Source organism: Mobula hypostoma, chromosome 3 (assembly GCF_963921235.1).
Source record: "Mobula hypostoma chromosome 3, sMobHyp1.1, whole genome shotgun sequence".
Taxonomy (NCBI): domain Eukaryota; kingdom Metazoa; phylum Chordata; class Chondrichthyes; order Myliobatiformes; family Myliobatidae; genus Mobula; species Mobula hypostoma.
This window is the reverse complement of record NC_086099.1, coordinates 13,838,349-13,855,338: the sequence shown is the minus strand read 5'-3', so window position 1 is coordinate 13,855,338 and position 16,990 is coordinate 13,838,349. Positions and strand designations below refer to the sequence as shown.

Genomic DNA, 16,990 nt, shown 5'->3' with positions numbered 1-16,990 from the left:
TTGAAACCATGATTCAGGACTGACATTGGAGAGGCATCTCTGTATTGGATCTAATACTGGCAGAAACCAGAGTGGTAGTAACTGGTTGTCTCACTAACTGGAGGCCAGTAGTCAGCTGCCATATGGATCAGAGCTGGGCCAGTTGCTGTTTATCATCAATATTAATGATTTGGATAATAATGTGGTGAACTAGATCAGCAAATTTGCCGATGACACCAAGATTGGGGATGTAGTGGACAGTGAGGAAGACTATCAAATCTTGCAGTAAGATCTGGACCAACTGGCAAAACAGGCCCAAAAATGGCCAATGGAATTGGATGGAGACAATTGTCTGTTACACTTTGGGAGGGAAATACAGGGTATGACTTGCATGATGAGGGGTAGAACAGAGGGATTGGGAAACATAGGTCCATATATGCGTGAAAATGGGCCCAGTCCAGTTAAGCCAATCTAAGTGTGCACATAAACGCTGGAGCTAGTTTCTGAACTAGTTGGGTGGATTGCTTTACCCACAGCGCTGAATCCTCATCACCAGCCGCAGATCGAACTTTGCTCAAAGAACAACATGAACAAACTGGCTCACTCAACAGTATCAGCACTTCCTCCTTGAAACCATTCATCTGCACAAAGCAATTCTTGCAATAGGGTCTCCCCTTCGCGTGGGATCCTCCAAGCATCTTCCCTTGTGCTCTTCTCAGCACCTCTAACAGAAGACCCCAAACCAGACTACTGTCCTTCAGAAATCTAATGCCACCCAGCCTTCTCGAATCTTACAACATGTTACCGAGACAAACCCAATTGGCTGACACAACATTCCTAAGTTGGGCAAATGGCTTCTTATCTCACCCAAAGCCAAAACGTTAGCCTATGAAGCTTAACTAACAGAACACACAGCATTTGTAGAAAACTGCTCAAATAAAATGCCTACCAGCATAGCAGTAGAAATACAATTTTAACCAGGGCATTATAATGTGCAAATGGAAATATAAATAAATAGCAATAAATAACGAGAACATGAAATAACAAGGTAAAGAGTCCTTAAAGTGAGGTCATTGGTTATGGGAACATCTCAATGGATGGACGAGTGAGTGAAGTTAGTTATCCCCTTTTCTTCAAGAGCCTGATGGTTGAGTGGTAGGAACTGTTCTTGTACCTGCTTGTGCAAGTCCTGAGACTCTTGTACCTTCAACCTGATGGCAGCAGCAGGAAAAGAGCAGGAAAAGAGCTCCGACGATGGGTGCTGCTTTCCTACGACAGTGTTTCATGTACAAACCCCACTTCCAGAAAAGTTGGGATATTTTCCAAAATGCAATAAAAACAAAAATCTGTGATATGTTAATTCACGTGAACCTTTATTTAACTGACAAAAGTACAAAGAAAAGATTTTCAATAGTTTTACTGACCAACTTAATTGTATTTTGTAAACATACACAAATTTAGAATTTGATGGCTGCAACACACTCAACAAAAGTTGGGACAGAGGCATGTTTACCATTGTGTTACATCACCTTTCCTTTTAATAACACTTTTTAATCGTTTTTGGAACTGAGGATACTAATTGTAGTAGATTTGCAATTGGAAATTTTGTCCATTCTTGCTTGATATAAGACTTCAGCTGCTCAACAGTCTGTGGTCTCCGTTGTCTGATTCTCCTCTTCATGATGCGCCATACATTTTCAATAAGAGATAGATCTGGACTGGCAGCAGGCCAGTCAAGCACACGCACTCTGTGTCTACAAAGCCACGCTGTTGTAGTCTGTGCAGAATGTGGTCTGGCATTGTCCTGCTGAAATAAGCATGGACGTCCTGGGAAGAGACATCGCCTTGATGGCAACATATGTCTCTCTAAAACCCTAATATACACCTCAGAGTCAATGGTACCTTCACATACATGCAACTCACCCATACCATGGGCACTGATGCACCCCCATACCATCACAGATGCTGGGTTTTGCACCTTTCGCTGATAACAATCTGGATGGTCGTTTTCATCTTTGGCACTGAGAACTCGACGCCCGTTTTTTCCGAAAACTAGCTGAAATGTGGACTCATCTGACCACAGCGCACGGTTCCACAGTCTTTCGGTCCATCTGAGATGAGCTCGGGCCCAGAGAACTCGCCGGCATTTCTGCATAGAGTTGATGTATGGCTTCCTCCTTGCGTAATACAGTTTCAAGTTGCATTTCTGGATCCAGCGATGTACTGTGTTGAGTGACAATGGTTTTCCGAAGTACTCCCGAGCCCAGGTGGCTATAATTGTCACAGTTGCATGACGATTTCTTAGGCAGTGCCGCCTGAGGGCTCGAAGATCACACACATTCAACAGTGGTTTCCGACCTTGCCCTTTACGCACTGAGATGTCTCTGAATTCTCTGAACCTTTTCACAATATTATGTACTGTAGATGTTGAAAGACCTAAATTCTTTGCAATCTTGCACTGAGAGATGTTCCTTTTGAACTGACTAACAATTCTGTCACGAATTTTGGTACAAAGGGGTGAGCCACGACCCATCCTTGCTTGCAAAGACTGAGCCTTTGATGGACGCTACTTTTATACCCAGTCATGATACCTCACCTGCTACCAATTAGCCTGCTTAATGTGGAGTCTTCCAAAGTGGTGTTACTTGAATATTCTGTGCACTTTTCAATCTTATTTTAACTCTGTCCCAACTTTTGTTGAGTGTGTTACAGCCATCAAATTCTAAATTTGTTTATGTTTACAAAATACAATTAAGTTGGTCAGTAAAACTATTGAAAATCTTTTCTTTGTACTTTTGTCAGTTAAATAAAGGTTCACGTGAATTAACATATCACAGATTTTTGTTTTTATTGCATTTTGGAAAATATCCCAACTTTTCTGGAAATGGGGTTTGTAGATGTGTTCAGTGGTTGAGAGGGCTTTACCCGTGATGTACTGGGCCGAACCCACTATCTTTTGTCGAATTTTCCATTCCAAGGCATTGGTGTTTCCATACCAGGCTGTGATGCAGCCAGTCAATACGCTCTCCTCTACACACTGCACAGGAGTTGGGATGTTATGTTGAAGTTGCACAAGATGTTGGTGAGAACAAATTTAGAGTATTGTGTGCAGTTCTAGTCACCTATCTGCAGGAACGATATCAATAAGCTTGAAAGAGTGCAGAGAAAATGTACAAGGATGTTGCTGGGATTTGAGGACCTGAGTTATAAGGAAAGGCTAAAAAGGTTAGGACTTTACTTCCTGGAGTTCAGGAGAATGAAGAAAGATCTTAAAGAGTTATACAAAATTGAGGGGTATAAATGCATGCCCCCCCCCCCAGTGTTTGGATGAGAATAGAAATAGAAGCCACAGGTTTAAGGTAAAAGGTGAAAATCTGAAGGGGAATCTAAGGGGGATCTTCTTCACTCAGAAGGTGGTGAGAGTGTGGAACGAGCTGCCAGTGGAAGTGCAGATTGTTATATTTAAGAGAGTATAGGTACATGGATGGGAGGGATAGGGTCCTGAAATGGGTAGATTGGACTAAACTGAAGGTCAAGTGAGCATGGACTAGATGGGCTGAAAGGCCTCTTTCTGTGCTGTAGTACTCTTTGACTGTATGCCTCTGTAACATGGTAGACTTTTTTTCTAAAGAACACTGGCATGGCAGAGTTGTTGCAGAAATTCCTCAAGTTTCTTTGCCACCATCACCAGCCCTAGGTCTTTATTCCAGATTTATCTGAGTATAAATTTACCAGCAATAGGATCAGATTGTGTATTCCAGTCAGCACTCCGCATTTAGCTAGTGTCTCAAACCAATGGTGTTTGCTGCCCTCTGGTGCCGCAATGAGAAATGACACAATTCTTCTCCAACAAGTACATCAAAGCTGCACTGAATTAACATTTTATTATTAACTTCTTTCTCAAATTAAAAAAAAATCCACAATGGGACAATTCCATTTTATAAGGTATTTTATAATCTTCATAGCTTGTGTATAAAATAATTGAAGAGTTTTGATGTTGTGGTGTTCGCCAAGTGTGGTGATAAACTTGCAGATGTTTCATCACTAGTCGAGGCGACATCCTCAGTGCATAGCTGTCGGTGTTACTCTCTCGAGCCTCTCAACGATAAAGTGTGCTTTACATCCAAATGAGTCAAATTTATGTCTTCAAGAAAATGTTTAAGAAATTGGACTCTAAATGCCAAGGTAAATCGCCCCTGCACAAAAAGGGTTCATTTCTGTTTTGAAATGGGCCTGGGGTGGGGGTGTGGTAGGAGAAGGGGGGGGTGGGTGGTAGAGAATTGACTAAAACAGCCAAGCAGAGCTGTAGACTGTGCTGGGAACAGGATGGCTTCCCCTAATGACAATTAAGCATATTGTCCATGAAATAGAAGTTACAAGGTTGAAGTTTTTGTGTGTGTTGCTCTGTTTCAGTCAGATAGTTTCTAACTCTCTTAGTCCAGCTCAGATGCAAATTAATTTTAACATTTCTTTTTAGATTTAAGCCAGCAAAATGGAGGAGCATCAAAGTTGGAGATATTGTACGGTTGAAGAGGGATGATTTTATTCCAGTAAGTTTCATTTCTACAAATTATTTTTTAAATTTGGAGATCTACAGACCCTTCATGTCTAACAAGCCCACGCCGCCCAATTTCACCCATGTAACCAAATGACTTACTAACCTGTATAGTACTGTACAGAAGTGCACATATACAGTGCCTATAAAAAGTATTCTTCTTGGGAGTTTTCATGTTTTATTGTTTTACAACATTGAATCACAGTGGATTTAATTTGGCTTTTTTGACACTGATCAACAGAAAAAGATTCTTCTGTCTCAGAATGAAAACAGATCTCTACAAAGTGATCTAAATTAATTACAAATATAAAACACAAAATAATTGATTGCATAAGTATTCACCCCCTTCAAGTCAGTATTTAGTAGATGCACCTTTGGCAGCAATTACAGCCTTCAGTCTGTGTTGATAGGTCTTTATCAGCTTTGTACATTTGGACACTACAATTTTTCTCCATTCTTCTTTACAAAACTGCTCAGGCTCTATCAGATTGCATGGGGATTGTGAGTGAACAGCCCTTTTCAAGTCTAGCTACAAACTCTCAATTGGATTGAGGTCTGGACTCTGACCTGGCCACTCCAGGACATTAACTTTGTTGTTTTTAAGCCATTCCTGTGTAGCTTTGGCTTTATGCTGGGGTCATTGTCTTGCTGGAAAACAAATCCTCTCCCAAGTCGCAGTTCTCTTAAGGATTGCACTAGGGTTTCCTCCAGGATTTTCCTGTATTTTGCTGCATTCATTTTACTTTCTACCTTCACAAGTCTTCCAGGGCCTGCTGCAGTGAAGCATCCCCACAGCATGATGCAGCCACCATCATCTTCACAGTAGGGATGGTTTTTTTTTGATGGTGTGCAGTGTTTGGCTTATGCCAAATATAGTGTTTAGTCTGATGGCCAAAAGGCTCAATTTTGGTTTCATCAGACCATAGAACCTTCTTCCAGCTGACTTTAGAGTCTCCCACAGGCCTTCTGGCGAACTCTAGCTGAGATTTCATGTGAGTTTTTTTCTACAATGGCTTTCTCTTTGCCACTCTCCCATAAAGCTGCGACTGTTGAAACACCCAGGCCGCAGTTGTTGTATATGCAGTCTCTACCAATCTCAGCCACTGAAGCTAGTAACTGCTCCAGACTTGTCATTAGTCTCTTAGTAGCCTCCCTCACTAGTCCCCTTCTTGTACGGTCACTCAGTTTCTGAGGCCAGCCTGCTCTAGGCAGATTTACGGCTGTGCCATATTCTTTCCTTTCTTGGTGACTGACTTAACTGTACTCCAAGGGATATTCAGTGACTTGGAAATTTTCCTGCATCCATCTTCTCACTTGTGCTTTTCAATAACCTTTTTGCAAAGTTGCTTTGAGTGCTTTTTTGTCTTCATTGTGCAGCTTTTGTCAGGATACTGACACACCAGCAGTTGGACCTTCCAGATGCAGGTGTATTTTTACTACAATCGATTGAAACACCTTAACTATGCGCAGGTCCCTAAAAACAGATCTTCATTTAATTAATTATGTGACTTCTAAAACCAGTTAGCTGCAACAGTGATGACTTGGTGTGTCATATTAAAGGGGGTGAATACTTATGCAATCAGCTATTTTGTGTTTTATATTTGTAATTAATTTAGATCATTTTGTAAAGATCTGTTTTCTGTTTGACGTTACAGTCTTTTTCTGTTGATCAGTGTCAAAAGCCATATTAAATCCACTGTGATTCAATGTTGTAAAACAATAAAACATGAAAACTTCCAAGGGGGGTAAATACCTTTTATAGGCACTGTATATAGCTAGAATATCTAAGACTTTAAAACCAGTATTGTAGTAATTTTAATATTGCACTGTAGGGCTGCCGCAAAAAAACAAATTTCATGACAGCGCACGATCCTCTCATATCCCTTTTGCCAAGCAACTGGCTCCATCCCTCCCCCTCCTGTCTTCTCCTATCATTTCGGATCTCCCACTCCCCCTCCCACTTTCAAATCTCTTACTAGCTCTTCCTTCAGTTAGTCCTGACGAAGGGTCTCGGCCCGAAACGTCGACTGTACCTCTTCCTAGAGATGCTGCCTGGCCTGCTGCGTTCACCAGCAACTTTGATGTGTGTTGCTTGAAATTTCATGACAGCTGTGAGTGATGATAAACCTGAATCTGATATGGGTGCCTGTTCTGGAGTGAGAGTGGGAAGGGGGCAGGGAGAGGGAGGTCATGTTTAGGAAAAGGGGAAGGGGAAGGGAGAGGGGAGTGAGTGGGAAACACCAGGGTATCAAAAGACCTTGCGTGGTGTCTCAGGCTGGGTATGTCTGCACCTGCAGCAACCCCATCCTGGCCCGCCTTCTCTGCCACCCGTCCTGGACCCCTCGCGTGGCACTCCACCCTCTCCATTCCCAACAGCCATTGCTCTCACCGGATTTACACACTCGCCCTCCGCTCCACAATGATGACTACAATACTGTGCAAAAGCCATAGGCACCCTAGCTATATATACGCACCTAAGATTTTTGCACAGTACTGTACATCTTCGGAATGGAGGTAGAAACCAGAGCACCAGAAGGAAACCTAGACTGTGTTGGAGAAAATATACAAACTCCTTACAGACAGTCACCAAATTGAACTGGGTTGCTAGCACCGCAATAGATTAGATTATGAGAACACTCAGTCCTCGTTTGTTGTCATTTAGAAATGCATACGTGCATTAAGAAATGATACAATGTTCCTCCAGAGTGATATCACAGAAAAACAGGACAAACCACTGACAGAACCACATAATTATAACATATAGTTACAGCAGTGCAAAACAATACCATAATTTGATAAAGAACAGACCATGGGCATGGTAAAAAAAAAAGTCTCGAGTTGATCGACTCCGAAGTCCCCAATAGCAGGCGGCAAAGGGAGAAACTCTCCCTGCCATAAACCTCCAGGCATCGACAATTGCTGATGCATTGGAAGCAGCCGACCACAGCCGACACCAAGTCCGTCCGTCCGAAAACTTCGAGCCTCCGACCAGCCCCTCCGATACAGCCTCCCGAGTGCCATCCTCTGCCGAGCGCCTTCGACCTCACCCCAGCCGCCGAAACAAGCAAAGCCGAGGATTCGGGGCCTTCTCCTCCGGAGATTCCGGTTACCACACAGTAACAGCGGCAGCGAAGCGGGCATTTCAGAAGTTTCTCAAGATGTTCCTCCGTACTCTCACGTCTGTCTCTATCAAATCAGAATTGTGCACGGTCCCCTACCATAACAGACTAGTGTTATACTAACCACTATATTATTAAGTAGTTACTCACAATTTGATCATTTTAGTGTATGGTGTAAATAAAAATTAATTTCTAATTTTACTTAGGCTGACATCCTGCTACTGTCGAGTTCGGAGCCCAACAGTTTATGCTACGTAGAGACAGCTGAACTTGATGGGTAAGAATATTTGTTTGACCAAGCCTTTAACCGGGAGTGGTATCTTGACACATAGTGCAATGTAGTCAGTTACTTAAGTTATCTATTTATGGTGTTGTTCTTTGATAATTTCTACTAGTCTAGAGGTCGAAGTAATTGCCATCTTTCAACCGAGTCTTACATTCTTGGCAGTTCTATTCAACCCACGAAGTGTTTTATTCACACTGCCGGTTGCCATTGTTTTTAGAGTCCTGTCAGAGTTTGCCATCGATTATGAGTGCCTCACACACTCTCTAGAAACCCTAAGGATCCTCACCCCTTTTATCCCCGTTGTGGCAGCCTGGTCAAGTATGTATTTGACAGGACATAACGATTGACACAAATGTGCAGGTCTTCTGTAAAATGTGGTTCCCACAGGTACTGAATGGCAGCCAATAGAATTATGAGGACTTTTTTTTAAGTTTTGGAGATAGATTTGCATTATTGGTCATATTTTCATCAAAACACATAGATAAATGCGTCTCTTGCGTCAACAACCAACAGAGTCTGTGAAGGTGCTGTGGGGGCAGCCTGCAGGTGTCGCCATGCTTCCGGCACCAAATTAGCATGCCCACAACTCACTAGCCCTGACCCGTATGTATTAGGAATGTGGGAGGAAACCTGAGCACCTGGAGGAAATCTACATAGTCCCGGGGAGAACGTACAAACTCTTTACTTGCAGTGGCAGGAATCTGGCCCTGATCATTGGTCGCTGGTGCTGTAATAGCGTTGTGCCAGCATGCTGCCTTTGGAGACAAGGTGTGTTTTTCTCCTTTCAGTGCCACATAAAATTTATCTTCAATTACAAGATTATCACGTAACAGAGGAAAATGGGCTATAAAGTTCATAGAAGAAATAGGGTGTTAATCTTGAGTTCCACCTATATTTCTCTACTTGGGGAAATTATCTAATATTGCAAAGTCGAAAGTTTTCCATTGCTGTATGTGATTAATGGATCTCAATTGTGGTTAATGTTTCAGTGAAACAAATCTGAAGTTTAAAATGTCATTGGAAGTTACAGACAGACTACTTAAGAACGAAAAGGACTTGGAGACTTTTGATGGTGAGCATGTTTACAGCTATCAGTGTGGTCACATTGGTTAAACACACATAGAACATAATGATCAATTGGTAGAATGTACTCAATGGGCTGAATGGCCTAACTCTGCTCCTATATCTTATTCTTGCCTTTTATTGTTGAGTAAGAGATGATACTATGAAGAAGCACGTAAGGAAGTACGTATTTTCAGTATGGGTTTTAATAGTGGGCAATACAGGGCATCTTAACTTACTCAAGTAAGGTCAGAACATGTTCACAAAACCCAGCATGTAGAGGGATCATTTTAGTTGTGACACAAAATCACTCACATCAGGCCTTCAGACTCTTTAGAGCAGTACAGCCCAGGGACAGGCCCTTCGGCCCATAATGTTGTGCTAAATCTATTAAATTAGTCCTCAAATGGGCAACAACGTTTTACATCTTTGAAGGCAGTGTAACCTCCAAGAAATGTTTATTTAATTAGTTTGCCCCGGTGGCTACTGGTGAAGGATGAGCTCTCACTCTTTGGCACACTTCAGTGATTCCATACTTTTGAGTGGGAATTGCATATCTTTTTGGTGGAGTTACTTCGGAAAAGACTGCGGTGGGGGTATTTGGAGCTAGAAAACAACTTCGAGGCTCCTCAGCCAGAGGGATCAATTCAGTGAAGGCAGTTCGATCTCAAGCAAAAGTGGAGGTTGGTAGATTCCTCATTAGTTAGAATGTCAAAGGTTAAAGTGAACGGGGTTGAGCAGACTCGATGGGTCGAATGGCCGAATTCTCCCCCTATTGTGGGCCTTTAAAAGGATTTCCAAGGTGATCTGAGAAAGTGAACTTTAAAAACAGACCACAATCAGTGTCAGGTTCATTATCAACACACAAGCACAGGGAAGGTACACGCAGTAATCCTTGCAATCCCCAAAGCTCACTCCACTTGCCTCTACTTAGAAAAAGTAAATGGAATGAAATTAGCCTCCTTACTTAGCAAAGACCGGTAAACCTGAGCCAGGGGTTCCCAACCTGGGGCCCATGGAGCACTTTTAACGGTGTTGGTCCCTGGTATAAAGAAGGTCAGGAACCTCTGGGGTAAACTCTCCAGGGGCTGTCTCAGTAGAGTGAGATGGAAAAGCAGGAATTCCTTCCCATCTGTTGTCAACTGGGTGAAGTGCTCACAGGGAGAATGTACAAACTCATTACAGGCAGCTGCAGGAATTGAACCCGGGTCGCTGAAATTGTAAGGCATTGTGCTAACCACTACACTACCATGCCACGAAGACATAAAATGACTATAAATTATGAAACAAATACTGCAAAAAAATAACAGAATAACATTGTGGTGTTCATGGATAATTCAGAAATAGGATGGCAGTGGAGAGGAAGCTGTTTCTGATTTGATGAGTGTGGGTCTTTAGGATTCAGTTTCTCCACCTTCATGGTCGTAATTGGAGCGGCGGGGTGGAGATGCATCTGTACCAAAGGAGGTGTCAGGAGCTCCTTCCCTCTACTAGCCTGCAGGTCACCCTTGGACAAGGGGTAGCACCTGCTTAGCCCCTTACCACCAATCAGGATCGTGTGAAGCCATGGGAACAGATGATGGGTGGTCATATTGGCAGCTGGTGCACATCACAAGTCCTGGTTATGCGACCACTGACGCCAGGCAGACCGCCTCTGAAGAGTATTGATAATGGTTGGGGTCACCCGTCTTGTAAAGGTACTGCTGAGAAGAAGGCAAGGAATTCTGCAGAAGAATTTTGCCAAGAACAATCATGGTCTTAGAAAAGCCATGGTCGACCACATCACGTGATAATGATAAATGGTAGTAATGAGGAGAGGGCGTGTCCTGGATGGGGAAGGCCCTTCCTGATTCACTGCCCCTTAATGATGTCACAAGCCAAGTGGCACGTGGCACGTGAAATGAGCAAGTCTGTTTTTGCTTTGACAGCAAGGTGGATGAACTCTCAATTCTAACGATTAGTATTAGGTGTTTCTAAACTCCTGGCCTCTCTTTCCTGATTACTGGGAACTATATTTTCTCCATAGCTGAAATACAAATATAAAGTTTAAGCAGTCAAGATTTTTGTCCCTTTCTTTGGTGGTGTTACGTGTAATTTTTCAGTTTTTTTTTGCAACTTTTCAGTTTTTTGTCACGAACATCAAAACCTACAGTGAACTGCTTGGCTTGCATCAAATCAAATCAGTGAGATTAAATTTATTTGTCACATATACAGTACTGTGCGAAAGTCTTAGGCGCTTGTATAGAGCTAGGGTGCCTAAGACTTTTGCACAGTACTGTATTTGTCAGTGTGGAACGGAGATCGTGTTTGTAATTCTGGCAGGACGAAGGATGCTGGGAGTGGCAAAGGTGGAGTGTCGCGGGAGTGTGTGGGCCAGCTGCCAGAGGGGGAGTGTCGGGGATGGGTGTTGATGTGTGTTCAGACACACCCAGCCCTGAGGCACTAGGCAAAGTCATTTGATTCCACACAATTGGTTTATTGATCATTACAGAATGTCTCTCTGGTGCTTCCTACTCCCTCCCTTCTTCCCTCCCCTTTTCCCAACCATGATTCCCCTCTCTCTGCCTTGTTCCCTCCTCAGTCCACTACAGAGACCATTATCAGAGTCGGGTTTATCATCATTCACATAGGTCAGGAAATTTGTCTTCTGCATCAGCAGTACAATGCAATACATAAAATTACTACAATACTGTGCAGAAGTCTTATGTGCCCCAGCTATATATATGCAGCTAAGACTTTTGCACAGTCCTGTACATCGAAACATTGAACCATGAAGTGTATCGTTTGCGTCAATGGCCAGCAGAGCCTGAAGATGTGCAGGAGACAGCCCACAAGTGTCACCTCACTTCTTGCACTGACACAATATGTCCACAACTTAATAACTATTATCCATCTGTCTTTTGGAATGTGGGAGGAAAACGGAGCACCCAGAGGAAACCCATATGATACAGAGAGAGTGTACAAACTCCTTACAAACAGCAGCAGGCATTGAATGCCAGACTTTCAGTCACGGCCGCTGTAGAACCCTAACACTAGCCGCTACGCTACTGTTCCACAAGTTATTATTTTTGGTTAATGTGAAACAGAAGGCATTGTCTTTGTTCCAGGTTTGATTGAATGTGAAGAGCCAAATAATCGTCTGGACAAGTTTGCCGGCACCCTGTACTGGAGGAACCAAAGTTACCCGCTTGATGCAAATTCAATCCTACTACGTGGCTGCACGGTCCGCAACACAGACACAACCCATGGAATTGTAATATTTGCAGGTATTTAATTTTATGGTGGACTCTGGGATGTCATTTCAAGGAATGTAGTGTGCTGGGACATAGGGTGTCGAAGATTACAGCACAACACAGGCCCTTTGGTCCACAATGTTGTTGCGACCTTTTATCCTGCTTTAAGATCAACCTAACTCTTCCTACTACATAGCACTCCATTTTACTATCATCCATGTGCCTATCTCAGAGTTTCTTAAATGCCCCAAATGTATCTGCCTCTACCACCACCCATGACAGAGCATTCCACAGACCCACCACTTACAGTGTAAAAAAAACACCTCTTACATTCCCCTCCCTCCCTGCAATCACCTTAAAGTTATGCCCTCTGGTGTCAGTAACTTCTGGCCTGGGTAAAAGTCTCTGGCTGCCCATTCGATGTTTCGCCAGTGGGTGGTGATTTTGTGGAATTCTTTGCCACAGACGGCTGTGAAGGCCAAGTCATTGGGTATATTTAAAGCAGGGGTTGATTGGTTCTTGATTTGTAAGGGCATCAAAAGTTACAGGGAGAGGGCAGGAAAATGGCAAAACAAGTCAGCTATGATCACATGTTGGAGCAGACTTGATGGGCCAAGTGGCCTAACTCTATTCCTATGGCTAATGGTCTATGATTTCTCCTTATTCTCCTGCGCTTCAGGGGATGGGGAAGAGATAGGTTTCAAGTATAGTTTAAGGATTAGAGGTGGAATTTTCAGTGTTTATCAAACATTATGTGAATTATGAATTATTTTCATTACTCTTTCTTTAATTTAGCAAAACATTATAAAAATATAGGACACTGAAATCCAAAAATAGTGATATATTAGGTGTATATTCTCATTCTTTTCACCGTCTTGCTGGTGCCAAACTGTGTATCTCGAAAGCTAGGACACAATATCCATGGTCAACCCAGACCAACAGAGGCTTTAGAGAGATACCACAGCAGCAAGACCTGCTGGACCAACAAACCCGTGCGGTCCAATTACATCCATGTGACCAAATAACGTACTAACCTGTACGTCTTTGGAATGTGGGAGGAAACCAGAGAAGCCGGGGACACCCAAGCCGTCGCAGGAAGAACGTACAAATTCCTTGCAGGCGGCTGAGATTTGAACCCGGGTTGCTGGTGCTGTAATAGTGTTATGCTAGCCACTACACTGCTGTGTTGTTGGTCAAAAGCCTTCATCTGTTTAAAAAGATTATAATCCTGATGCATATTGTATTAAACCTGGCAGGGGCAGACACCAAAATCATGAGGAACGGTGGGAAAACAAACTTCAAGAGGACCAAAATTGACCAGCTGATGAACTACATGGTCTACATGGTAACAAAAATGCTCATTACTCTGCAGATCTGATGTATCTCCATTTCACTGGAAAGAGTGACCTACATGACAGTTTAATTTTCTTCTAGATCTTCCTTTTACTCATACTTTCCTCAACTGGTCTTGCCATTGGGCATACATTCTGGCAAAGTGAATTGGGCAACTTCAGCCGGTCATGGTATCTCGACGATGGGAAAACGGACACACCCACGTATAGAGGGTTCCTTACTTTTTGGGGTTATATCATTGTTTTGAACACCATGGTGCCCATTTCACTTTATGTAAGGTAAGTGTTGGAATTGTGTTCAGTTCTAAATTCATTTATTTATGATGTGTACAGTACCATGCAAACGTCTTAGGCACATTTATATACCTAGGGTGGCTAAGACATTTGTATAGTATTGTAGTAATTTTATGGATTGCACTGAACTACTGCCACAAAAAATAGACATGACTTATGTGAGTGATGATAAACCTGATTCTGATATGGATCTCTGTTGTGGACTGAGAGTAGAAAGGGGGCAGAGAGAGGAGAATCATGTTTGGGAAAAGGGGAAGGGAGAGGGGAGGGAGCTGGAGGCACCAGAGAGACATTCTGTAATGATCAATAAACCAATTGTTTGGAAAGTAATGACCTTGCCTGGTGTCTCAGGGGTAGACGTGTCAGCACCCATGCCATCCACCACCCTGGCACTCCTTCTCTGCCATCTGTCCCACACCCCTCCTACAGCGCTCCACCCTGACCATTCCCAACATCCTTTACTCCTGTCAAATTTACAAATTTGCTCTCTGCTCCATGTTGACAAATACAGTACTGAGCAAAGCCTTCGGCATCCTAGCTATATATATCCACAGTACTGTCCATCAAACGATGCAGTGAAATGTATCATTTGTATTAACAGCCAACACAACCCAAGAATGTACAGGGGACAGCTTGCAGTGCCGCCAACATTTCATGCCCAAAATGTTCTAGGATTGGATTGAGAGCACAGTAAATGGTGGGCTTCGGACTTGCTTCTCAGATTCAGATTCAGGTTGATTGATTTATTTATCACACATGCATCAAAATATGCAGTAAAATGTGTTGTTTGATCTAACAATCAACACAACCTAAGGTTGAGCTGGGGGTGGGGGCAGCCTGCAAGTATTGCCGCTCATTCCACCACTGACACTGTGCCTTCATATAAGGAAATGGTTCCTGATTCATATGAGCCTGAGTGTCTTATGGTCTTGTGGAAAGGTACGTTCCTTCTCAATGCTAAGGAAGTGATATTAGTTCTACCTCTAGGTCGAGCATCATACCAGCAGACAGTACTAGAGATACTTGGGCAGAATTTGTGGATGTGAAGCAGTTGCTATTCTGATGAAGGTTCTTAGACCTGAGATATTTCTGAGCAACACACACAAAATGCTGGAGGAACTCAGCAGGTCAGGCAGCATCTGATCATCATCATCATCATCGTCATCAGGTGCCGTGCCCAGTTTGAGCTTTGACTGCCATGGCCCACACACTCCTGTTTCGGGTCAGTGGATCAATTCATTGGTATTCATTTCCAGTTCTCTGGCTGCTGTCTCCATCATCATTTGTCTTTGTCTTCCTCTTGCTTTCTTCCCTTCAATCTTTCCCATAATTACCATGCATTCTAACTCCTCTTTCCTAATCACGTGTCCAATGAAGTTACGTTGCCTTTTCATGATCTCATACATTATTTCTTTTTTTGTGTTTGCTCTGTTCATGACGTCCTTGTTAGATATTCGTTTCGTCCATGATATTCTTTGCATCCTCCACAAAAACCATATCTCTGCTGCTTCAATTCGTTTCCTCATGTTACTAGATATTGTCCAACATTCCGAGCCATATAACATAACTGGATAAACGTAACATTTCAGTGCTCTGAGGCGGGTTGTCATGTGTTGGTCAGTATGTGTTAGTATTGGTCAGTATACTCTTCATCCTCGTAAAGGTGTCTTTTGCCATCCCTGTTCTTCTTTTGATGTCCAAGTCACACCTGCCATCTGATGTCACCCAGCTTCCTAAGTAGCAAAAGTTCTGTACTTGATTTATGTCTTCCCTGTTTATTCTCAGCCTGCAGATAGGATTCTCCTTCTTTTTGGATATCACCAAAACGTCAGCATGTATGAAAATGAATAAACAGTCGACGATTCAGGCTGAGACCCGATGAAGCATCTCAGCCCGAAACTCGACTGTTTCTCCTCCTCCACAGATACTGCCTGACCTGCTGAGTTCCTCCAGCATTTTGTGTGTGCTGTTTTAACTATCTCTTTTCATGTGCCTCTGGTGTGTAGCTTTAATAATGTTTCTATTAAAATTCTTAGGAACGTTGTTTTTGAATGGCACTGCGTCAGTGCTAAGAGCCAATCTATTCGTACTAAATACTAATTAGCATTGGATTTAAGTATTAGTTCATGATGGAAAAACGAAGTTGCCAAATGCACACGGTGGCCATTTTATTAGATTCGGGAGTGGAACCCCGTGTGATCTTCTGCTGCTGTAGCCCGTTCACTTCAAGCTTTAACGTGTTGTACATTCAGAGATGCTTTTCTGCACACTCCTGTTGTAATGCGTGGTGATTTGAGTTACCATCACCTTCCTTTTGGCTTGAATCTGTCTGGCCACTCTCCTCTGAGCTCTCTCATTAATGAGACAATTTTTCGCACTGACCTGCTGCTCGCTGGATGCATATGTTTCTGGCATATTCTCTGTTTATCTCTAGAGAGTGTCCTGTGTGAAAATGCCAGGAGATCAGCAATTTCTGAGATACTTAAACCATTCCATGGTCAGAATCACTTAGGTCACATTTACTCCCCATTCTGATGTTTGGGTCTGAACAACAACTGAATCTCCGGACCATGTCTGCATGCTTTTAAGCACTGAGTTCTGGCATATGATTGATTAGCTGATTATATATTTGTATCAGTGAGCAGGTGTACAGATGTACCTAATGAAGTGGCCACTGGGTGTATATTTTACTTGACCGTTTTATTTGAGGAGATTAGGAGCAAGCATGTTACCTGTTGCCTAATGATCTACGCAATGTTTCTCTCTCAGTGTTGAAGTGATCCGTATGGGCCAAAGCTACATGATAAACTGGGACTTCCAGATGTACTACGCTGAGAAGGATACGCCAGCCAAAGCCCGCACGACCACATTGACGGAACAACTCGGACAGATAGAGTATATCTTCTCTGATAAGACAGGAACTCTGACACAGAACATCATGGCGTTTAAGAAGTGTAGTATCAGTGGCACAACATACGGTATGTTTCACCCTGTCATGTGGTTTCTTCTCACCTTCCAACGCTTGACCATCTCCAGTTAACTCCTCCCAAGGTTCTCTTGTCCTCCAGTTGTGGTCCACGTGCATACAATGCTACTCCAACCCCTGGATA

The 16,990-nt window shown here is 43.0% G+C and overlaps 1 protein-coding gene across 5 annotated transcripts in view; it reads left to right on the top strand.

The window, feature by feature from the left end:
- The window catches only part of atp8b1 (ATPase phospholipid transporting 8B1), a 182,791-nt gene that overhangs the window by 124,902 nt on the left and 40,899 nt on the right, over positions 1 to 16,990 (top strand). For all 5 annotated transcript variants that reach the window (XM_063042668.1, XM_063042669.1, XM_063042670.1 and 2 more), the window contains 7 exons: positions 4,457 to 4,529; positions 7,860 to 7,930; positions 8,929 to 9,011; positions 12,109 to 12,267; positions 13,491 to 13,579; positions 13,669 to 13,865; positions 16,650 to 16,858. In XM_063042668.1, the coding sequence (XP_062898738.1) occupies positions 4,457 to 4,529; positions 7,860 to 7,930; positions 8,929 to 9,011; positions 12,109 to 12,267; positions 13,491 to 13,579; positions 13,669 to 13,865; positions 16,650 to 16,858 (881 nt within the window). The remainder of the gene's footprint in view (positions 1 to 4,456; positions 4,530 to 7,859; positions 7,931 to 8,928; positions 9,012 to 12,108; positions 12,268 to 13,490; positions 13,580 to 13,668; positions 13,866 to 16,649; positions 16,859 to 16,990) is intronic.